Raw genomic sequence first — 24894 nt, forward strand, 5'->3', positions numbered from 1 at the left:
GGACACACCTACATTGTTGGTCCACCATGTAGCTCATGTGTTGCTGCACAATTTATGTTGCTCGTCCTCTAGTCCTTTAACAGTGGTCACAGGATGCTGCCCACTGGATGCTGTTGGCTGGATATTTTTGGAATGTCCTATTCCCGTCCAGTAGTGACACTGAGGTGTTTAAAAACTCCAGCAGCACTGCTGTGTCTGATCCACTCATACCAGCACAACACACACTGACACACCACCATCACGTCAGTGTCACTGCAGTGCTGAGAATGATCCACCACCCAAATAATACCTGCTCTGTGGTCAGCCTGCAGGGGTCCTGACCATTGAAAAACAGGGTAAAAGGTATTCAGAGCAAGAGAGGCAGAGCTGTCTGTAGTTGTAGAACTACAAAGTCTTACTAAATGTTAAGTGGACCTGATCAAATGGACAAAGAGTGTAGACACAAGCAGTTGTACTTAACAGAGTGACCAGTCAGTGTATGTATAGAAATAAATATGAATTTCCTTGGAGTGCATTTGTCCCGAAGATGTTTGGGCGAACTCCTGGGCTTTAAAATTTTAGTAAAGAAAATTCAAGGCGTAGAGTCAAGAGTCAAGCCTATAGTCTGTGAAAAGGGATCTGCAGTACTTTAAAAAGGAAAAATACCAGAACCACAGACTGTAGGGATACAGTAACATGGCTGATTTGCCATGTAGAGTCCAGGAGGTAATCTGCTGTGATTGCAGGTTTTGTATTCACCACAAAAAAGCTGCAGAAGTAGGCCTAAGCAAGAGTAGCTCTGTATTCTCTTCCATTTACTATGTACTATGAAGTACCAGCAGCATAATAGTCCTATATAATACAGTGGTGCTTTTAGATATTGATTTGTTCATGGAATTTGTATCTGGGAATATATTCTTTCAGCATTTTCAGTGATCTGAATCCGAATGTTTGAGGAGCTTAGTCGTCATACAGTCTGTCTAAGTGCAGAAAAAACATTGCAGCCCACACAACTCAAGACATAACTCATAAAGAAATTACCACACGCCAAAGATAGCTCTGAATCCCATGCTCTCTTCAACTTGAGCTCTCTTGATTTTAGACAATGGGGTAATTTGGAAGAAGGCATGTTTTCCCAGTCTCAACTTTTCTCACTCTCATTGTGGCTTTGATAAAGCAGCCCACACAGACAACAAGGCTGACAAAATCAGTGCTGTGTGCTGACGGTAGGCTAGTGTAGGTCTGTGCATATGGCCTGCAAAGAATCCCGTAGGTGTCATACAGACAGCAAAAGTGATTTGGTTTGCTGATACATTTCTTTTATATCTATATATACATGCTACTTGCTTCTACATTCCTACGATTGCCACAAGCACAACTACTCATCAATAAAGCACTGGTAATATTTTTTGAGAACATGTGCTCTACTATATATTTTTCAAGTACTGAGATCTTGGGGAGATTCCACTGCATTGCAGATCCCACTTCTTGTGTTTAAGTGCTAGTGTGCTAATCACCTTAGGGATTATAGGGATAAAGTCAAATGGCACATGGTGTTGCTGCTTGGCACTAAGACATGGATGACCTAAAATACGTTAACTACATAAATGAACTACTTTCCTTCATTTGCTTAATATCTTGAACTATTTTCCTTTTTACAATGATACCATATCAACCACCTAGTAACATCCTAGCAACCACCTGGAACCCCGCTGCAAGCCCCTAGCAAACACCAAGCAACCATCTCCAATACTACAGCAACTGGATAGCAACATAAAGAAACACCCTAGCAACCATATACGAACCACTTAGAAACACTCTCAAGATACCACATCAAGCATTTAGCAATACCTTCACAACCACCTATGATAATATAGCAACTGCCAAGCCACACCCTAGCAAACACCTGAAACACTATAGCAACAACTTGATAACACCCCAGCAACCACCTTGGATACCTTAGCAACTGCTTAGTAACACCCTAGAAACCACTTAAAGCAGCTCAGACATGCTCCCATGCTTCACTTGTAAATAGATTATGGTGTGGAAGGTAAATGTGTTATGATGCCTGTTTCATGCGATTTTAAAACAGTGTAAACAGATTTTTGTGCTAGACAGCATGACACACATTGAGTGTGTCTTGTGGCAGAGAATAGCCAAAGTGTGTGTGTGTGTGTGTGTGTGTGTATATATATATATATATGTGTGTGTGTGTGTCTGAAAGCTTCAGTAAGGAGATTACAGTTCACAAAATGTCACAGAGGCCTTTAAACATTCACAGGATATTGAGAAAGAGAGAGAGAGAGAGAGAGAGAGAGAGAAGGGCAGGGAGGAGAATGGGATTAAACAAACTGGCTTTGCCACCCTACAATCCAATCTATTAAGAGTTCCAGTTTCAAACAGGTGTGACATTTTTCTCTATCTCTGTTACTGCTCTTAGTTGGTTACACTCATTCCTTTGATGATTTTGATTGTTATCTTCTGACAGAAGCAGTATTTCCAGTCACATGCAAGTTTCAGAGGAGGAGAGGAAGCGAAGGACCATGGAGCAGCGACAGGGAGAGATGAGTGCGGCAAGGGAGAAGCTGGAGACTCTGATGAATAGTATGGAGGTGCTTTTGACAGAGGTAGAGTACCTGAGATCTCACTGCACCCATTGGAACCTGGAGCTTAGCCGACACATCACTGAACTGCGCCTGGAGAACCGAGAACTGACTGAAAAATATGACACCCTGGCTCAGGAGCTGCAGGAAGCCTTGGAGATCATCGAGGACCTCCAGGACACCAAATACGCCCTGGATGCCAAAGAGAGGCAGGCCGAGAAACTAAACAGACAGCTCTGAGGAGGGACATAGCAATTGAAGATCATTCAGTGTGAATGATGAAGACAGTGGAGACGGGAAGGTTCAAAAATCCCATATAATGAACACGAATGGGGAGAATAAGGAGTGGAAAGAGAGAAATTGTACAATTTATCATTTAGTATTTACCTTCATGCAGTGTTCTACTTTTTGGCACTTTATGAAAAGGAAGGGTGACTCAGTTGAAACCTGCTGCAATACAGTTGTGCCCTGTTCCTCCATCTGTATCTGTTTGGGAAACACTGTGGACAGCTCAAGATACTAACATCAGCATCAGCATCATCACACATAGTCGATTCAGGGGACGATCCAGTTCAGAACTCATTTTAGCCTGCCCTCATCATCTTGGCCTCACCATTTCCGCTCGAAGGAATCCCCTACACCATCTTATTGGCTTATTCATTACTGTACCAGCTCAAGTGAAGTGTGTTAGATGAGCACTTGGAGGGGAGATTTGACCAGAAATCACTGCAACCTATGTCATTCCCCTTTATAAACCTGCAATACTTAATATTTCAAAATAATGCTATGTAGCAAACGAGCCAATCTGTTAGACATGGTAGTAGATCTATTATTCAGACCACACAGCTAGCTTTACATTTCATTACAAAGTTTACATAGCTTATTAGTTCAATAAGGATAAACTAGCCGAGGGCGAATATGTTCTCATTGAAAAAAAAAACCACTCCTAACTGTTCCCTCTTTCCCTTGTGCTGTGAGTAGCTACTTGTGTAACGTAGATGTGACGCATTTCCAAATAGTAAGTAAAAGTTGGTGAAGACATGTTAAAAAAAGAAGTGAGATGTTGCAGGATCCGGGAAGTATTCAGTTGTTCGCTTCCACTAAAACCTCATCTTATTGCTCTCTTTTTCACCTTGAACTGATGAGTTTTTCCGTCATGTACTGTCCACTTTTGCCACAAGTAGTGCTTTGAGTCTGGGAAATGAAACTGGACATACCTGTGGGTGTACTGCCAAAATAACATGTACAGCACTGTGCATTTTTGCCCTCACTGGCTGCCAAGGCAAGAAGCTGTATACTGAATTTAATTTCAAAAAAGCGAAAGAAACATTTTTTATTTGAAAGTTGGCAGTTTTTTTTATGGAGGCTGTTTAAATGCAATGCAACGATGTGAGGTATTGCATGATAGTTTGCCATTTATTCCATTTGTTCCACAACCCTACACAAACCAAGGCAGTAGTTGGAATATATAGTATGCACTGTAAAAAATGCAAACTATAGCTTCTTTATGTGGTAGCTTCTCAGTGCAGTGCTCTTACAGGTATGTGCTGTTATAGTTACTGGATTGAATGCATGACTTGCAGTAAATGTGGACGGTATATGGTGGAAGAACTCATCAGCTCACTGAAGCAAAGGTGAGGATAAGAGTAACAAGACTAGACAACGTCAGAGGAAAGAAGAAGGACAATTTCCTTGACCCGGTTTTGTTATTTAAAGTGACGGAACGTGTCCCGCGCTCTGCTATGTTATCCTCAGTAATCTAATTAGCCAGCTTAGCAAACTTTCCATTGTTTCATTGAAAGACACAAGGCCTGTTCATCAGCTTCAACCACTCAAACTATATAAGCTAATATAAGTATAACTACATAATTAATAACTATATAAGCATAATTCATTTCAAATTCAATGTCAAAATGTTGGAATCAAGCGTCTCTTCTGTTTTTCTGTAGCTCTTTGTAACTGTTGCATCCGGCTCTATGTTTGGGCTAAGGCTGGTACTGCGTGTGTGGTTCCAGTGCCCCCCTTTCCAATCCTCAAATGAGTACCTGCATCTGTTTGTCTGGCTGTTGAAAAGTGAGAGAGCCTAAAATAGCGCCTTTAAACCATGGAGCCTGAAGAGCCGCTCACACCCCATGATTTAATACGCTGTGTTTAGTGGCAATGGTGCGTGCGATAAGAATCTGCGGTGAGAACATTGAAAAACCTCTCACTGCATGAAGGCCACTCTTTCTCTGAGATCCTTCTTTCATAAACACGTGTGCACAGTCTATCTATCTTCTAGACTTTTCAGCAAGCCACTGCTGGACTCCTGAGGGAGACTCACTGGATTTTTGTCAACAGCTTGTAAAAGTTCAGCTATGTTTTTCCTACTGTGTTACAGAAATGAATGAAAGAGTAAAAGGAGCCTGAAGTAATGACCATGTCTGTCACTGTCTGTATGAGATGCATATAAATAAATTGTATTTGGAACATCACCAATGCCACCCTGTAATTTTCATTAACAATATATAGGTATATTTTTACTATATCACAAATTTTGAAGCTTTTTTTATTGAGCTGTGAAATATTAAAAAATGCACTTTTACAGGTGGACTGACATGGCAATTAATGTCTGATTCTGGTAATGAGGATTTTTCACATACATGCAGTGGGGTCATGCAGCATAACAATTTGAGTGAAAAAATGAATCTTTGAATATTTACATGAATATTCAGAATTTCTTCATTTGAGATTTGCACCCCCTTTTGCTTTAATGACAGAAGGCGCTCAGGTTAGCATGGAGTTTGTGAAAAAGCTTCTGAACAGTATATCCATCCATCCAAATCCATCCAGTGTTTCAATGGAAGGAATAAAATGAAAAAAAGAAGGATTTTATCTTTTGTGTACAAAGGCCTTAATACGGTCAGTTTTGCAAATGTGCTTCAGTTTGAATAGTGACCTAGAAATAGTGCAGAATTTCAAATATTTAGTTTTTCAAGATTCTAAAACTTTCTGTTGTTTATTTCCAGGTTTAAATAATAAATACCAGACTTTCACTGTGGTTTCAGACGTTTTTGGATTGTCTCTGCTAATGCTGATAACAATACATAAATATTTATAAATTGTAAAAACTGAGACTAGATTTAGCACTAGATTTAGCAGTAGATGTCGCCCAGCAACACCTCAATATTTTGGTCTTGTGGTGTTCAAAGAACACATCATCAAATATTATACATGTATACATGCTGTTTTGCATTTGCATACCTTTCATTTAAATATTCTATGTAACATTAGTATAATAGTTTTCCATTTCATTCTGTTCAGTTCAGAGTACTTCCCAACAAGGGCAATTCATTTGCAGCTTTCCCCGTCCTATACATATACAACTATACATATACATACATACGCATATAAATGTACACACATACATATACACACACACACACACACATCATGACATGGCAAAAGAGTTTTATCTCTCTGGGAGGGGTTAATTTTGATTTCATGAGTGAAGTGTTTTGTGTGTCTGTGTGTGTGTGTGTGTTTGTGAGTGTGTGAGTGTGTGTGTGTGTGTGTGTGTGTGTTGTGTGTGCGTGTGTGTGTGTGTGTGTGTGTGTGAGTGTGTGTGTGTGTGTGTGAGTGTGCGTGTGTGTGTGCATGTGTGTGTGCAAGAAAGAGAGATATGCAGTCCAAGCGAGACATAAGCATCAGTCCACTCCTGCCTTGACTGGATTAACGTCTGACACAGAGCGAGACAGAAGAACAAGGTAAGAGCCTCTATGCCTATATAATAACTAAAATACGATCAAATAACAGTGCTTATGTACATAGTACAATCAAGAAATATACATTGAAAGGCAGACTTGTGTTAACTGAAATGTTCTGAAACTGGAATCCTAGGTGAAAACACCTAAAATGTGGCCTTTTCTGTACATTTTTAGTGCACAATTCCTATTTATTTGCCAAATTTAACACTTCAGAAGAAATTAAGCATAAGATAGAAATTGTCATAACGTTTGCACAGCCCACATTTTAGGTTTTTTTTCTTTGTCCAATTCAGTAAATTCAGCAAATAAACAGTAATTGTGCATTTTAAAAAAAAAACTCAGTGATACTGATGTGGTGGTCTGTGGTTAGTCTGATCCGGGACACTTACATGGGAGGCTAACAAATCAAGCAGAGAAGCAGATGGACTACAATCTGTAATTGTAGAAGAATGCACCTATATAATAAGTGGAGCTGATAAAATGGGCAATGACTGTAAATAAAGATAGATGTAGTTAAAATAGTTGTTGCAGAAAAAATGCTGCATTTATTAAATTGAATTAAGGTCTTTGAGGCATGCTTTACCTCAGGCTTTGTGTGTGTTTGCCTTGTGCAGATGATTCTCCTGTCACTCCTGGGGATCCTGTACCTGCTCACAGCCCCAGCACTCTCTGTGAGTAACACTTACCTGGTTACATATACCTGGACCTAACTATCACCAACATAAAGCCAGTTTTCCTGTTCACCAGTGCTCAGCCAACAGCAAGTTCTTTAGTCTAAATTTCATTGTATATATGCACCTGCAGATGAATTGAAGATGCTCTTTGTCTGGTGAGCTTGAGATTTGACAGTATTATGCTATACTACTCATGTCTATGTGAAGTTACGTAATTTACATTTGTTCTAATGTTCTGGAACTCTCTGGTTCTCCACAGTGACTGGTGCCTGAGTGTGCAAATTTCAGTGTTCGCTGGTGGCTTTCTGCACTGTTATTATGAGGGAAACCAGTCTAGAAATGTGGGAGATCATGTGGATACTTTTGAGATGTGGACAGTGTGTTTTGGAGTGTGTGGTTCAGAGATGGATGTGAAACCTGGGGGTTTTTTTGGTGCATGTATTGTGCTGCACTGCTCAGTGGGAAAAATAACTTTTAAAACATAGAAATAATTTTGCCTTCTGTATAATTTAACTTTAAACATTTCTCTTCGTTGTTTTGTTTATAGCAAAGTTCAGTTAGGTATAAACAGACGTTCATCCAGGTTTGAGAAGCTATTGAAACTTGTTACAACTGGCTGAAGATTATTTGCTGTCACTAGTGCTGGTAGGGGTCTGTGGCAGGAGCAGCATTACAGATAAAACACTGGGCATTTTTATTTAGTGATAATGTAGGTTTTATCTGTACACTACAGAGCCTCACTGGTGATATCCCTTCTTAATAAAAAACAATGTGTGGGCACAATTTAATAATCCATAGGAATGACTCGGTTATCTCTTCCCTCACCTAACTCAGACATGACCACAACTTACTATCATGACTTAATAATCTTGTATCCACACCTTAGTAACTAGTGGCTATGACGTAATTATCTTGTTCCCATGCCTTACTAAGTCATGGCTATGACTTAATTATCTCATACTTACTCCTTACTAAATCATGGCTATGACTTAATTATTTCATACCCGTGCCTTGCGATTTGCGATTATGACTTAATTATCAAGTACCCACACCTTACAAAGTCATGACCACAACTTAATTATCAAGAATTAATCATCTTGTCCCACATCTTATTTAATCATTGCTATGACTTAATTATCTCATACCCACTCCTCTCAAACCCATGCCTTACTAAGTCGTGACCACAACTTGATTATTGTAACTTAATTATCATGTTCCACAGCTTACTATGTAGTAGCTATGATTTAATGATGTTATTATACCTGTGCAGTCATAACTACGACTTAATTATCTTGTGTCTGTGCCTTACTTAGTTGTGGCTATGACTTAATTATCTTGTTCCCATGCTTTACTGAGTTGTGTCTTAACAAACTCAATGCCACACCTTAGTTGTGCGCATGCATTATTTTTATTAAGAAACAGTGTCACCAGTATGGTGCCATTGTGTAGGCCTGCTTTACTGTCTCTATCGTGTGGTAGAGACTTCTGAGAAGTAGGTTGTGTTTATGTTTTACTTTTTTTGTGTGTGTCATAGTTGAGGCAGCCAAGTGATGACCACTGGGGAGAATATGGACCATATGGAGATTGCAGCCGTACCTGCGGCACTGGAGTGGCTGTGAGGACCAGGGTCTGCAACACCATGAGGTGTGTATGTGGATGTGTGATTGCGTATATGCTTGTGTGGTTTCCTTTATAATTTTTGTCTCCTATTTTCCCAATATTATTTACAGGACAGATGGTGGACACAACTGTGTTGGACCTTCCAAGTCCTACAAGCTCTGCAACACTCAAGTAAGGAGATAGGACAGCATGATAAAGACGGCAGAGATGGCACCAATCCTATAGCTGCAGAAAATGCTGGACCAAATAACACTGAAGAAACAACAAATTCCATCGGATTCTGTGACAAATCTAGCTTGAATATGAGAGAAAAGCTTGCAGAGCGATATAATAGATAGTAAATTTGGTTGCGTGTAGCCTGAAAAGATGGAGTAGCTAGCTAAGCATTACTGAGTTATTATTATCTGAGTTACCATAGACTTCCTGTCAGCTCAAACCAGTCTGGCCATTCTCTGTTGACCTCTTTCATCATAAGTCATTTCCGTCCGCAGAACTGCTGCTCACCGAATGTTTTTTTTTCTTTATTGCACCATTCTGAGTAAACTCTAGAGGCCAGCAGTTATGGAAATGCTCAAGCCATTACTCAATGCTCAATACTCATTATTCTTGTATGGAAGTATTTGATCTGTTTGAATGTAATACTTTTAGATATTAGGCATCTTAAGTACTTGAAATAGCTTATTTTAAAATGTATAGGTTTGCATATGCCAATATTGACATCAATTCTGGAAAAGAAAAAGTGGTATAATGCCATTTTTTTGGGCTCATTAATGGTGGTGTATTGATATGGTGATGATATGGTACAAGTATAACCTGTCCCCACTATATATTTCAAATACTATACACAGTATACACAACACATAATAAACGCATTTTGGGATTGGTTAAAAGCAAACTTTGGCCAAGGCCAGTTTCCCATGGAAAAGGTGCATATTTGTATGTTTTCATAGCTTAACTCTTTGTTAATAAAAAAATAAATAAAAAGCCTGGAGTCAAGACGGGGTCTGTGGGCTAAAAAATATAACTGCGACAGAATATAACACATGGAACAGGGTACATTTATGTTCCCTAACTAAAGGTACTAAAGATGTACCCCGAGGGTACCATCCAGCACCTTGATGGTACCACCCCAGTTTAGTACCTTTTTCATCAGAGAATATAGTATGAACCTAGTGTTGACCCAAGTATGTCTAATATATCTAATCCCATGCACACTGTAGCATCTGTCTGGGTAAACAGCTGTTAATTGATGTGCTTGTTGTGTCCTGTGAAAGGAATGTCCATCTGGATCTCGGGACTTCCGTGAGGAACAGTGCTCCCGGTTCGACAGAATGGATTTCCAGGGCAAACGCTACACCTGGCAGCCTTATTATGGAGGTATTAAAATCTGAAAATCACATATTTTCTGCAATTAACTTTTTGTGTTTTAATTAAACATATTATGATTTTATGTGTGTACAGCAACTCAAAGCTGAGTTTACTAGTCATGTAAATGAAAAATTATTATAAATTGTCTAAAATTGTCACTACAGAAACATTTGTTTTGGAGGTGTTTTTATTGTTGTGGTAGTGAAAAAATGGAAGGTTTCAAATGGAAAGTTCGAGCACTTGTTTGGTTAAGTATAAATGTATTTATGGTTTAGGATCATTCAAAGCAAAAGGAGTTCTAAAGTCAAGGTCAATTAAAAGTTAAAAGTCTGATGATTTTAACTCTGACTTTACACCAATTCAGTAGAATGATGCTTATATGATACACCACCTCTTCATTCTGTTAGAACAAGTAAGGTAAAGTGAAAGGCAAGCCGCTCACACTCCTTTACTGTCCACATGTTTAGAAGTTGTGGATGCTAAAATAACAGTAGAGCTAGAGCTAGTCTTTTCTCTATTGCCCTCTTGAGTACTGACTGTTTTAACCACTATACTTATGTATAAGGACTTAAATAAGGACTGTTGTAATTTGTATTAGCATACAGTTGAGTATATTTCGTCACCAACTTGCCTCATATTGCTGTTATTCAGAAAACCGAAAAAGATTTGCTTATCTGATTTCTGATAATGTATGACATACTGTTATCTATAAAAGTGGACAAAAGCACAAACAAGTGCTGATACCACTGCCATCTATAGCTGGGGGTCCAAGAGAACACGATTGGCCTTGCTGTCTCTGGGTGGGTAGGATGGGCCTTCCTTTCCCCATCACTCAGCACAATGCTAGCCAGTGTGAGCATGTGTTAGCTGACAAAACAGAATTGGTAGTTAGTGTTCTGCTTCAAGCGTGCTGAGCTGTCCAATGACACTTCATTAAAGGCAGTTGAGATAAGGTGGCTGGCTTGACATGACTCTAAGGTAGCACGTTAGCCTTGACCTTCCTAGTGCATTGCGTGATTAAGGCAGTAGGCAGAATTGGACATAATTAAATTGGGGAGAAAATTGGGGAAAATGGCAAAAAAAAGCATGAACTAAAATTTCCAATGTCATTATTTACTATAGTATGTGATACAACTTGATGTGAATTGAGGCAAGTGTGTGATGAAACAAGCATGCAGTTTATAGTGAGAACCTTGTAGCTCCAGTGAAAAGCTTCAACATTTGGACACCAAACATGCCTACAAATTTAGTTTTTTCTAATGTGTCTGTGCTTGTGCGCAGGCTCGAACCCATGTGAGTTGGTGTGTGTACCCGGAGGAGAGAATTTCTACTATCGCCACCGTCCTGCTGTGGTGGACGGTACTCAATGTTACATGGGCCGCAGTGACATTTGCGTCGAGGGTGTCTGCAGGGCAAGTGCACACTCAAGCACTTTAATCACACACTCATGAATAAGACACAGACACATGCTGATGCTGCTCTCTTCATTTACAGGCGGTGAGTCATGGTGAAATTGTGGGCTTTGACCATCCACCCTCTCCTCATATCAGTCACGTCCCGAGACCTGGAATAACTCACACTACAGAGGCTTATAGGTCTGTTCATGGGCAGCTCATGGTGTGAATTCACATCAACTTTTGAAGCAAGGTTTATTAATGGCCATTACTTCAGAATTAGGGGTGGGAGATATGGCAAAAGTATAATATCATGATCCTGTAATACATTTTCACTATACACAACAAGTTTTTTTTTTGTTTGTTTGAAAAGTTTGAACAGACAAGTATTACTAATTATACCACCAACAGATAGTAAAACCTAATTTAAAAATATGATCAAAACTATGAGCATCATTTTTTTATTCAGTGTTTGATATATTGCGCTGCATCAAAACTTATTAGACAGAACTGTCTTTGTAATAATGCAGTTCTTTTAGGAGAAATACCACTGAAGATGTAAAAAGAGTAATTCAGAGAGGTTTGTTGTGAAATGTTTTGTGAAAAGTTTTTACAGAGACTACAAAGACTTGGCCATAGTGGCGATTGATAGGAACCAGATGTCTGAAGTGTTTAATGCCTATGAAAGTTCCCTTGCAGAAAACTGTTATATGAAATAGGTATGAATACACTGCTTACGCTGCTTGCAGACCTTGAGACATTCAAGCATGGCGCTTTTTTTTTTTAAATCCATACATAGTAGAGATACATACAGGGAGTTTTAAGGCAAAGCATTAACCAAAGACGCTGAAGAATGCGTTTTTCTATGGATTTACCCCTAATTTATCATTACACATTACTCAGAAGACACATGTAGAATCACTAGCGCTTTTAGACAATAAATAGAATGGCTGTATCTGCACTATAGCCTTTGAGACCCCTGGTTTCTATCATCAAGTTTCTTTACAGTGAACCATGTCACATTAAAAATCTCTGAATAACTTTATTTATGTCAATTATGTTTTGCAAAAATTTGAGGAATTACCCTTTAAATACTAACAATATCCTTAATATAATCAGAAAAGAATTTGTGATGTGATGTAATTTATGATGATAATGATAAAGATTTTCGTGTTGCTCACTCTCTGAATACATCCCATTCTGAATTTGGAAGCAACATTAACTCTGTAAAAGCATGATTTTGCTCCTGGCTAATTATACAACAATGAGCAACTTCATTAAATACACCTCCTTATATCTGCACTCATTTTCCATTTTATCAGCTCCACTTACCAAAAACTCCAGCAGCACTGCTGTGTCTGATCAACTCGTACCAGCACAACACATACTAACACACCACCACCATGTCAGTATCACTTCAATGCTGAGAATGAGCCACCACACACATAATACCTGCTCTGTGGGGGTCCTGTGGGGTCCCATTGAAGAACAGGGTAAAAGAAGCCTAACAAAGCATGCAGAAAACAGACTTCAAAGTGCACCTGTATAGTAAGCAGTACGTAATGAAGTGGCTGGATGGTGAATGTTTATCAGCAGAGAACATAAAGGTGAATAATTCAATCAGAGGCATTAAATTAAAAATAAATAATGAATATAAGAACCATTACCAATAAAGTAAATGGAGCCTTTTCTCATATAATACATTATGGTGATATCATTGCTAATCAAAGGAAAATTGGTCTACTGTATGCTTAATGTACTTTCATCTTTATGTGCGTCCAGATACTCATTCGGTGCTTATTCTGACTGCACGGCTCCGTGTGGTGGAGGCACACAGACCCGTAGTGTGAACTGTGTGCTTGATGGACATGTGGTGGACGACTCATACTGTGTCGCTCAGGGCTTACAGAGGCCAGCTGCCCACAGAGCCTGCAACCAGCATGCCTGTGCTGAGTACAGCGTCAGCAGCTTCAGCACGGTAACTGGTGGGCAGACTTGGTCTGACAAGTGGGGGGGCCAACATCAGGAGACTAAAGCTTACATCCAGCAATTAGAATATGAAAATATATAAAGAAATAACACCTACAATTACGCTTGTCATATTGCTATTTCATACTTCATATATCAATGCTACCAAAGAACATTTTTAAAAGGAAAAACATCATATATAGTGAATATAGACAGTTTGGAAGTTCTTTCTCTCTTCATGTTGCTATACATGTTTTATAGAAAAGTAATATAATGCTAACTATAGAGATAATTAGGAAGAAAAAGAAAGAACTATTAATAACTCAATAGATAAGGCAATATATGATCATAGTACAGTAAAAAAGTGTTGAAAATGATTTCTGGGCAGGTTAGTATCTTGTTGTTTTTGTCATTACTGACTATGAAGTTTAAAAAAAACTATTTTGGGTTTAAAAAGAGATTTAAACTATAATTGACAACTGTATAATAATTGATATCTGACAGTTCTTATACAAACTACAGTTTGAAAACTACAGTTTTCAACACCTGTTCCACAATTTATGATACGTACATGCATCAAGAGAAATTTCTTTTACAGGCTCATTGATCTTTACATTTATTATTCAAAACATTTTTAGAAAAACTGATTTGGAATTTGCTATGAAACTACATATCTGCATATCTAGCTCTGGACCTGGTGGTCATGGTTCCTGTGTGGTCTCTCCCAGTGCTCAGTGACGTGTGGCGAGGGTCAGCAGGTGAGGGAGGTTGTCTGCGTTGGTAGCCGAGGAGAGCGCCTCCCTGAGCACCACTGCAGTGGTCTCTCACGCCCTGCAGAGGTCCGTACCTGTCAGAAACCTGCCTGCCACCAGGTCTTCCGCTACTATGTCAACGACTGGAGCCTGGTAAGAAGAACAAACTGACATTATAGTCAGGTTTTGGATGAGTGGAGCTGGTGCAAGTTAATGTAGAGTAGTTAATGTATGGTAGCTTTAAAGAAACAAAAGAAGATGTGACAGGGAGGAGAAGCTTTTGACTTTTTATAATCATCCTCTATCTGGCTCTCAGTGCACTCGGAGCTGTGGCACAGGGACCCGGGAGCGTAGAGTGGTGTGTATGGATCTGGATCAGAACCAGTATGGAGATGAGAGATGTTCCCCTCAGTCCAAACCTCACAGTGTAGAGAACTGCAACACACAGTCCTGCCCTGGAGCACAGGGTGAGCATGCATGCTAGATTCCAATCATAACCCATGAGGTCTAGATACTAAACTGTGCCTTTATGCATTTATTCCCTCACCATGACAAAGTGGCCAACATGTTTCAGTAAGTAATGGAGTTCATTTGCTCTCAAAAGGAATCAAACATAAATGCAGTGACAAGATTGTAGTTATTGTATGAATAATTATACAAATTGCAAATCCAATTCATAAAGTGCAAGTGTGATAGTGATCCAAGTTTTGTGAATATGATCCTCACATGAGAGCTACAGAACTTAATGTACATCATTTTAGTGTTCATGTTGCGATTATGATTCACAGTTTAGTTGTTAAAATCTTTTACACTATGCTTACAGTTCACCTGCCAAAACACTGTATTACAACTCCAGGGTCTTCAAAGAATCAGCTGACCTTTTGAGTTGTGTAAAACTCTTGTTTTGTTTCTTAAGGAGCTTTAGTTAGTTTAGTTAGTTTACTGCATTCATTGATACACAGGGCAAAGTGCATTTAAAAATCACAGCTATTTGTTTTGTTTTGCATTTCACATAGTATTAATGTCACAGCTGTTTTGAAATTGGGTTTGTATGACTTGATTTGTATGAAATTCATGTGAAAAGCATATGTAGGAATTTCAAATTGAGTTACCGATTTACAGATTTGATTATGAATTTAATAAAATGACAAATTCAGCACTGCTTTCACACCGGGCTCCTTTTAACAAGAAAATAATTCCAAGCTTTTCATTTAAGTACCAGTGATTACCAAATTCAGGACTAGATTTGGATTTAAGGTCTGGATTTGAATACTGTCCAATCGAAGTTTTTCAAGGTCAATTCAAGGCTTTGTACTGTATTGTTTTTCTGGGCTGAAAAGGGTAAAAAGGGTAAATGTGACTTTGGGTCTTCATTCAAAAGAGGAAAACTGCAGTTTTATTTTTATTTGATAAGTAATAAAATTAATAAAAAATTACATTACTGCTGTGTTCAAGCAGCACCAGAAACTTAAACACAACAAAAAAAAAAGCAAAACACCTAAATTGGCTTTTAGATCTTCAGTAACGTGGATTAATATTCTACTGAAAGGGCTGACTTTCCAATAATAAAAGCATTTTTTCATTATATTGTTCATATTATGTTTCATTCAAAAGCATAAATAAAAAGCAACATCATATAATTTATGTTAAAGTACAGTAAATTTTAAGGTACATTTGTAAAGCAGTAGGCCCAGAATGTCCTGAATGTAAAATCTGGCTGTGGTCAAGAATTTTAATTTGTTTTTATTTACTATTCTTCATTTTTATTCAACACCTAAGCAACCACCTGGGATACTGTGGCAATTGCCTATAAACACCTTAACAGCCACTTGGGATACCACAGAAATGCCCTAGTAACACCTTAGCAACCACCTGGGATACCACAGTGATGGTTAAGCAACGCAAGAGGTTTCATAGCAACGGCTTTGCCAAGCTAACTTAAAGTTTATTCACATATTTTCCCCTTCTAGTTTCTGATTATGTTGTAAAATTGTGTTTTGGTAATTGAGCATACAGTGCATAAAATATCAGAAGATCCATATCTGGTTGTGTGTTTCTCTGTTTAGTGGTGCCCAGCGTTCAGGACCCCAGTGGTCATGAGAGCTCTCTGAGAGGATTTGTACCTTATGTCCATGGAGAACCATCAGGTAGGCATTTTCACTTACATAACAAGTATGATTACATATATTGCTGATCCACATTTTCATTTTCAATGTAAGATTAAAAATTCAATGTTTTAGATACAAGTACAAGATACAAGTACAGTTTAATAAACATATCTATTCGTACCTTTGTCCTGAATTATTGGCAGTCCATTGGCCATACGTGCCTGTGGTTGGTCCACACTGTGCTCAGTCATACTATGGCTGCTGTCCTGATGGCCACACTGCTGCTACAGGACCAAGAGGAGAGGGCTGTGCTCCAGATGACTGTGTTAGAAGCAGGTACTAGCACACCTTTCATTTATGCAGCCTTACAGTCATTCAGATGTAGTACTTTCCTTCGCAACTATTATAAAATTAATGAATGTTTGTTTTTCCTTTTCATTTTTGTAAATATTGATATTTTTGATATGTTGATATGCACTATGAGATGGTGCACTTTCATCATCACCATATTCAATATAATGTGGCATGTTTGCTTCATTATCTGTGTGTTTGTGCATGCCTGGCAGATATGGCTGTTGTCTGGATGGAGTAACTCCTGCTCAGGGCTATGGAAGGACAGGGTGTCCAGACTACGTCCACATGGTAAGACATTGCAGTTCAAAAGTTTGGAGCTTTGTCTTCTTCTTTTCATATTAATTGCTGTTATTTAGCTTAACAATCACTTAAATAATGCAGATTGAAATTCCGTCAGGATAACATTAGAAATTTTTTTAGATGTTTTATTCAATCTTTGACATTTTTGGGGACAACTACAAGTTATTAGGTAATATATAATTTACTGTAATTATCTATTTATGTTTGATATTTGATCACTACATTTGAAATATAAAGAAACCTGTATTTGTTTACCTTTATTATAGCAATCTCTATTTAATCAATCTTTCTCAATGAGTATATCCAGCTTTATTCCTCATTCTGAATAAAGTTATAAAAAATACATATATAAAATATGTATCTAATATCCAATATATAGATCCAATTGTACCCGCATAACATACACTAACATACCACCAGCACGTCAGTATCACTACAGTGCTCAGAATCATCCACCACCAAAATAATACCTGCTCCTATGGGGTCCTGACCACAGAAGAAGAGGGTAAAATGGGGCTAACAAATTCTGAAGAAAAACAGATGGATTATGGGGTCATGACCACTGATGAAGAGGGTAAAATGAGGATAACAAATTATGCAGAGAAACAGATGAAACAGATGGATTACAGTCTGTATTTATAGTACTACTAAGTATAACTTTATGGTAAGTCAAGCTCATAAAATGTACCATTGGAGTAGGTGTACTTAAAGTGGCCAGTCGGCAAACACACACACACACACACACACATACACACACACACACACACACACACACACATATATATACGTCCCCATGCCTAACCTCAGAAATTACACTGGAAAATAAAACTATTAAATTCCTACCTTGTTTTAATATATAAAAAAAATAGCAGTAACTTTTAAAAACTGAAAATATGCTGTCCTCAATTTTCATGTCACTACTGAAACACACACAATTAATCTGTCTGGACTGAATCAACTTGTGGCCACCCCTCAAAATATGTGACCAGGAAGAAATAAAAAACATTTTACTCCATCTTGACCTTGTGGTGAGTAGATGCTTTTTAACATTTTGAACAAAATGCAAAATTACCTTGGATTGTCACAATTACAACAAATATATCACTACCAAAACAAACTTAGTCTGTTTAGTATTGACACATTTGTTTCAGTAGTGAAAATTCAGTCATCAGATCATGATTTCTTTTTTTTCACATAATGCATCACACTCTGTACAACACAATTAAATCAGTCGAGACATACTGGCAGATTTTTGCTCAAAACTTCAAAAATCAGCAATCAGACAGTTTATTGTTTATATTTTGCCAGATCTTTCAGGGTAAATAGGGTGAGCCAAGTAAGTGCACTGGCACTATATTTGAATGCTGCTGCTGCACCTATACTAAAGTCATAGCATAATTATACATTAAGCTAAATAGTCAGTTACCTCTTACATTTAATATAACACTAATTTGATTCACGTTATTTTAAAAGGCAACTGATTTAAAATTTAAAAAGCCAATTTGGTCCATTAAAAAGTAAATAATGTTGTTTATTTTGCAAGACTGAAAGTAAATTGGCATTAAAAATTCGTGATTGGCATGTCTTTGGTCATTATTTTACATTTTTCTCTTACAAAATCATACAGGTAGAGTACAGCAAATTATGTGACTGTACGCAGAGGATTTTCACATTGGACATTTAACAAAGAAAGTCTGGATCAGTGTTTATGTTAGTTAGATAAACTGACATTGTAAAGATTGAAATATTGCAAAATGCATATATATATATATATATATATATATATATATATATATATATATATATATATATATACATATTTTATTACTCAGTCAACAACAATAATAAAGTGGTTGATATACAGTGTAGTAGCACTGTTGCTTTGCATGTGGTAAACTGTGGTTTGATTCCTGTTTGATTCTGGGTGCTATAAAAATACATAATGTTGCTGACCAAAGAAAAACATGTATCTTCAAAATGCCAACTTTACAGGAGAAGGCAAAAATTCTTTTCCTTTAATGGTATGTGATGTAAAGAGGTTATATTTGAAGTGAATTTGGATCATTTATATGGGAATACCTACATGAAATACCCACATGTAATGTGGAACTGGTATCATGTTCAAATGATGTAGAAAAATAAAAAATGACAAAAATGTAAACTTTTTTTGGACAGCGATCTGGATTTCAAGTATGCTCAGGAAATTCATAAATCTGAAGGAACTGGAAAACCATTTCTGTTTAATGATCTTTATACAGTATGCTTGTATGCTTGAACGATCTCAGTCTAGTTGTATGTTTTGTTGATTTTGTAAATGAAGGTAAGTTAACACATCCTGTATAGAGAAGACACTTAAATATGACTTTCTCTACAAATTTTAGTGCATAATTTCAATGAACCATAACTTTTGCACAGGCCACTTTTACGTTTTTTTCAGTATGTTCAGCTAATAAACAGTAATTGTACATTACAGTGTACAGTGTGTCCTCTAGAGGATGTGTAACTTATTCTTACTTAGAAAATCAACAAAACATTTGATGAACAGGGGAACTCAGACTTTTATATAGAAATATATATGCACCACCTGGCCACTTCATTATGTAGTTAATGTCGTTCTATAATTACAGACTGCAGTCAATCTGTGCGTGTGTATGTATGTATGTGTATATATACACATATGTATAGATATAGAAATATAGATATATAAAATGCCCCTCACTCTCTTGACAGGACTACACCTCTGTTTCTGTTCCTGATGTGTGCTCTATGGCACGGGTGGTCGGCCCTTGCTATGAGTGGACCTCTCGTTATTACTTTGATGCCTCCGCCCAGACCTGCACACAGTTTTGGTATGGTGGTTGCCAGGGCAACAGCAACAACTTTGTCTCTGCGGATGAGTGCAGGAGAACATGTGGAGGTTCTGCCAGAGGCTCTGCTCCAGCAGCCAGAAGAAATTACAGAGGAAGACCATACCGTGTTCGTGCCTGAGGAGCAAAAAAAGAAGAGCAGTCGATGAGCAGCTGCAAAGGAATCAAAAACACAAATGCATCTACATGTACAAAAACAACAATGCTTCTGAAAACACATACAACAAGTTTACTTACATATCAGCAATCATGTGCATGTGCTTTAAAGCAATAAAGTGCTAAACAAAATTCTGATGAAAAATAACGACTCTCAAAGGCTTCCCATCACACATATAGTGGTGTACTTAAAAATGGATATCAAATGGAACATAGTGACATTGATTTTTCTTTTTTTTGTCTGTCATCCATGTACATCTCAAGATTAAAATGATCCAAAATTGGTGGGTACTTGTGTGCTGTTGTTCATAATTATTATATTATATAATTATCATATTATTTTTAAAATGAGTTATATGTGTAAGTGCATACCAACTTCCTATACCAAAGTAACTGGGGCACTGCAGAGAAAAGCTGATAAATAAAGTACATCAACTAAATTATTGCAAAAATGATCTAAATTAATATTACCCAAATTATCGTATTGGTTGTTATATTCATCGACTAATGTATAAAAACTAAGAAAAGAATGCTGTACAAAAAAACTTAACTGCGATAAAATGCACATAGATTTTTTTTTATCATTGATGGTTCTGGTTGTGACTTGTATTTTGAAAAAAAAAACCTTACCAAAGGAAAAGGACTTTTATTGCAGAAATCCATTCAAGCCTTTGCTGCTGTTCGAGAAACGACTACAAGCACTGTAGGCACTCACAGCTGTCTTTGCCACTTTTATATATTTTGCCCGAAGATGGTACGTATTTAAATTGCAAATTTAATACCTTGTTTTATGTTTATGAATGTGCAGTTTGCCGCAGGTTGTCTAGCTGCTTCGTAGTTAGCGCTGAAGTATTGTTTGGTACCTAGCTAATGTTGCCATGTAGCATCGTGGATTAGTCGCAACGAAGAGGTCCCGCTAGTGCGCAAGATTAAGGTCGATTTACTCGAAAATGATTATAGCTACAACGAAACCTCAAGAATATGTAATGTCCACCTTCAAACGCTGTTCTTCATTTTCCGTATGACTCACAGCTATATCGCTAATATAGCCACATACGATGATAGAACTTTAAGCTAATTAGCTGGGTGAACTACCTAGCGAATAGCTTTAGCTAACGTTAGCTAGCGCACAGTTCGATTGGAGATCTCAAAACTTCGCTATAAAGGGTTAATATTTTGAAAATCGCGCTATTAAGGAGATACGGTGTATCATGTTGGTTATGAGCTGTCTAACTAGTTTATGCATTCCTAACGATCGTCACTTTAATATTTCTAATCTTTGTCGATTTTTATCGGTGTGTGACAAAAAACTCTGTTTTTCTCCCTTCCCGTTTTCCCACCGACCTCAGTCTCACACAATCCTATTGGTTCAGCCCACAAAAAGGCCAGAAGGAAGAACCTATGCAGATTATGAGTCTGTCAATGAATGCATGGAGGGTGAGCTCTCTCTGAAATTAGCTTACAGTCGTTTTTAACAAGACGAAGCGCATAACTAAATGGAGATCAGATGTATTTACCACTTCCAACTCTCTTTTTCCCTAGGGGTGTGTAAGATGTATGAAGAACATCTGAAAAGAATGAATCCCAACAGTCCCTCAATCACCTATGATATCAGTCAGCTGTTTGATTTTATTGACGATCTGGCTGACCTCAGTTGTCTGGTGTAAGTATCTATGATAAATATGACAATATGATTCATGCATTGTTCCATGTTTGGCCAGAACCAGATTAAAGGGGAATTCTACAGATTTTTCACACTTTTTGGGTAATGAAAGGAAGATGTAAACAAAGTCAAACAGAGTGGTTTGATGTGAAATGCTCCCTTGTAGTGAAACCTTGTGGGGTGTGTTGGTGATGGAAACCGTACCTCCGAAGATTTTAATGTTTCTAAAAGTTAACCCACAGAACATTCATAAAATGATAAGTTTAGAGGGTTTTGGTCTAAAATACATTTATAAAAAATCCATACATGGTGAAGGAAACGTATTCAGGTTTGCCGCTGTTCGTACAAATTAACTCGGAGAACACGCAGCTTCACTGGGTGTTTTGGATATTACATAAAAGGGCTGTACTGGCATTGTATACATCACAACCACATACCTACCGTTGTAAAGAAATTTTAAAAGTTCTTCTACAGAGAACCAGTTCCATGTAGCCTCATGCATTAGCTGCAACAAATAGGTAACTACTAGTTCGAAAACCACTTAAAATAGTTTTTCTGTCTCAGTGATTATACTACACAGAAACTTTGAAATTCTTCAAGTCAGAGACTAAAAGGAATCTCCCACGGCAGGAGCGTCCAAACTTATCCACAGAGTTCAAGGCATTCATTCTAACAAAAGCACACTTGATCAGTTGTTCGATGGGTGATAAGACCAATTGATTAAACACAAAATCAGGTTAACTTCTGTTTGTTTAAAATGAAACCCTACAGCCACGCCAGCCCTTTGCAGTTTGTGCTGCATTTGACTTGGAAGTGGGAAGTCAGAGCTTGGAATTGTATTATTTCTTTTAACCTCCCATTTGAGTTATGGAAGCGAGCATTGTTAGCAGTAAATAAGCCAGCGTTATTCGTCCATTGTGCATTTACCTTCTAAAAACTTCATGTAGAAATTTGACACAATAGCTGATTAAATCTGTATGTTGACCGATCTAAAGCAAATTTATTACGGTTGATGGTGTGGAAAGCCATGTTAATTTGACATGTATGCTGAGCTTGGAGTTGAGGACACTATCCCAACTTTCCAAGTAGGAATTCCCACCTAAGTGACTGTTTTCTTGCCTTGTCAGAGGTGGAAAATTCCAAGTTATGAGCTTCTTTTGAATGCAGTACAAGACCGATGAACCGGTCATATGGTGATTCCTAGAATTAGGGTTAATACATGTCCAGAAAACTTGTCTACTAAATTAGCGTTATGGCTAGTTTTCTTTTGGGCTGTGTATTACGTCTTGGGACACACCAAATGTGTAAATGGACAGTCATTATAATTTGAATAAATGTGTGTCTAGATCTACACCACCACGCCAATCCTTACAGTGTATGCATTATTACATTTTATCTCAATATTTATGATGTAAAATCAAAACATAATACATGGAAAAGGTGTGTAGGACTTTTGTAAACATGCTGGTCTCTCTCTGGTGATTTGAACAGGTACCGTGCAGACACACAGACATACCAGCCCTACAACAAAGACTGGATCAAAGAGAAAATCTATGTCTTGCTAAGACGCCAGGCCCAACAGGCGGGGAAATAGAGGATGAAGGGACGTTTCGCATGGGCTCCACCAATTTTTCTGTTGTTTGTTAACTTGAGAACTACACTGCATCATTGGCCAATGTTAACTAATAACAGATGGGTTTCCCAAAAGTATCGCAAGTCTAAGATCTTTTTATCTGTTACTAAGTGTTGAAGTTGAAACTTGCTACCACCTCTTGCATGGATCTTTCCTACGATGCTGTTGGGAAACTGGGTCCTCAGTGTTCTTATTGATATGACGTTGATAATGTCTGTGTACTCAGTCAGCCAAGAAAGATTTAACATCAAAGTACCTTTATGAGGCCCTTGATTATTAGAGGTTTGTGATGGGACGTACTGGACAGGAGGGTAAAATTAGAAGGATTTGTTTTAATATATTTTGTATCCTTATTCCCCCTTTTTTAAACGTCAGTTTTTCTAGAGATGTTATACACCCTCCTTTTCCGTGACTCTTCATTAGTTTACACTGAATTCTGCTCATCTGTTCTAAAGCTGCCAGTACACTAGCTTAATAAACTTTCATTTACAAATTTTGAGCGTTTTTTTTTGGTCCGCTCAGGAAATTGCTGCATTTGGTACACAATATTTCTCCCAGGTTGTGGTGGCAATAGAACGCAACACACTGAGCCACTAAGAACTGAATGACCGCAAAGCATTTCATGTCTGACCTCCTTCCTTGGCTACCTTTTGTCTCCATCAGAACAGCCTCAAGTGGGACATTGTGTAAATTTTTTCTGAAATGTTTGCTTTGTGTTAAATGAAAACCTATGTTTCAAAGGTTTGTTTGTTGTGGTCCTATGTATGACTGTTTTTTTTTCCCCTTTTATTTTTGCCAACTTCTTGGGAAAACTTTCTCTTACATCAAAATATGTTGTTAATGCCTGCTGTTTCTAAATGGCTCCGTAATATTTTTTTTTTGTCATTTACAATAAACAAGTTGATTTAAATGAACAGTAAGGTCACTTCAGTCCTTATTTCCAAAATGCAAGAGCCCACTGACTGGGGGAGTGTAATCTCTAATGTCCAGATTGTATCCAGAAGTCGCAGTGAGTGCTATGAAGTACTGTTTTCCTCTCCTTCATCGGTCTGATGGAAATCAGGGTTTTTTTATAGTTTAATGCTGTTCTTCCTCAGTGTTCTCACTAAAATAATTAATGTAATACACTAACCTATTTGGCAAACATCTCACATCACCGGGTGAATCCCTGTTTCAACCCAGACTCTTATCTGTGAGCCAAGCCTCAGTAACAGAACTAAATCGATTCTGTCTCGACACGAAATGGATGCCAAGCACGAATTGGTGCTGTCAAACTGAGTACGTTAGCTTTCTAGCAGTAACATTTGCTATCTGCCTTTCTGTTACACCTCCAGCGAACAAAAAGCTACCTTTCAAAAACAGACTGCCCTCAAGAACCCCAACGCAGTCGTAGTATCTCAACGGTTCTTTCACTCTGCGTTCTCTCGCAAACGTTTTGCATTCCCTTTCAAACTGAGCGCGAGGGAACTCAACCACCTCACTTGTTTAAACCATGGCCCCCCAGGAGCCCCGTACAAGATACATCATCCTAAGGTTTTTTGTCTTTAAACCTGAAAATTCACTATAGAGACTACAGCAACGCCGCTACAGGGCGAGAGTAAGCATGTTTCCGACAAATGCAGCGATAAAAGGTTTAAACTTCTGGTAGGAGTGTTCCTTTAACAGCCTCTCCGGCTCTACTCTGTTGTACTGTCAGAGCTCGTAACGAG

The 24894-nt window shown here is 38.0% G+C and overlaps 2 protein-coding genes across 2 annotated transcripts; both read left to right on the plus strand.

Moving 5' to 3' along the window:
* The first annotated feature begins 6234 nt into the window (after positions 1 to 6234).
* On the plus strand, positions 6235 to 20180 carry paplnb (papilin b, proteoglycan-like sulfated glycoprotein). The gene is made up of 14 exons (XM_017718062.2): positions 6235 to 6328; positions 6943 to 6999; positions 8537 to 8646; positions 8733 to 8793; positions 9897 to 9999; positions 11272 to 11402; positions 11485 to 11585; positions 13167 to 13362; positions 14081 to 14257; positions 14421 to 14571; positions 16171 to 16251; positions 16416 to 16548; positions 16779 to 16854; positions 19597 to 20180. Exons 2-14 carry the CDS (start codon positions 6943 to 6945, stop codon positions 19852 to 19854), a joined length of 1635 nt encoding a protein of 544 aa, XP_017573551.2. The 5' UTR covers positions 6235 to 6328; the 3' UTR covers positions 19855 to 20180.
* A 332-nt stretch (positions 20181 to 20512) lies between these two features.
* erh (ERH mRNA splicing and mitosis factor) lies at positions 20513 to 23925 on the plus strand. Its single transcript, XM_017718063.2, has 4 exons — positions 20513 to 20643; positions 21239 to 21326; positions 21432 to 21552; positions 23044 to 23925. The coding sequence occupies exons 1-4, from the start codon at positions 20641 to 20643 to the stop codon at positions 23144 to 23146; spliced, it is 315 nt and encodes a 104-aa protein (XP_017573552.1). The 5' UTR covers positions 20513 to 20640; the 3' UTR covers positions 23147 to 23925.
* Positions 23926 to 24894: the final 969 nt, after the last annotated feature.

Source organism: Pygocentrus nattereri, chromosome 4 (assembly GCF_015220715.1).
Source record: "Pygocentrus nattereri isolate fPygNat1 chromosome 4, fPygNat1.pri, whole genome shotgun sequence".
Lineage (NCBI taxonomy): Eukaryota > Metazoa > Chordata > Actinopteri > Characiformes > Serrasalmidae > Pygocentrus > Pygocentrus nattereri.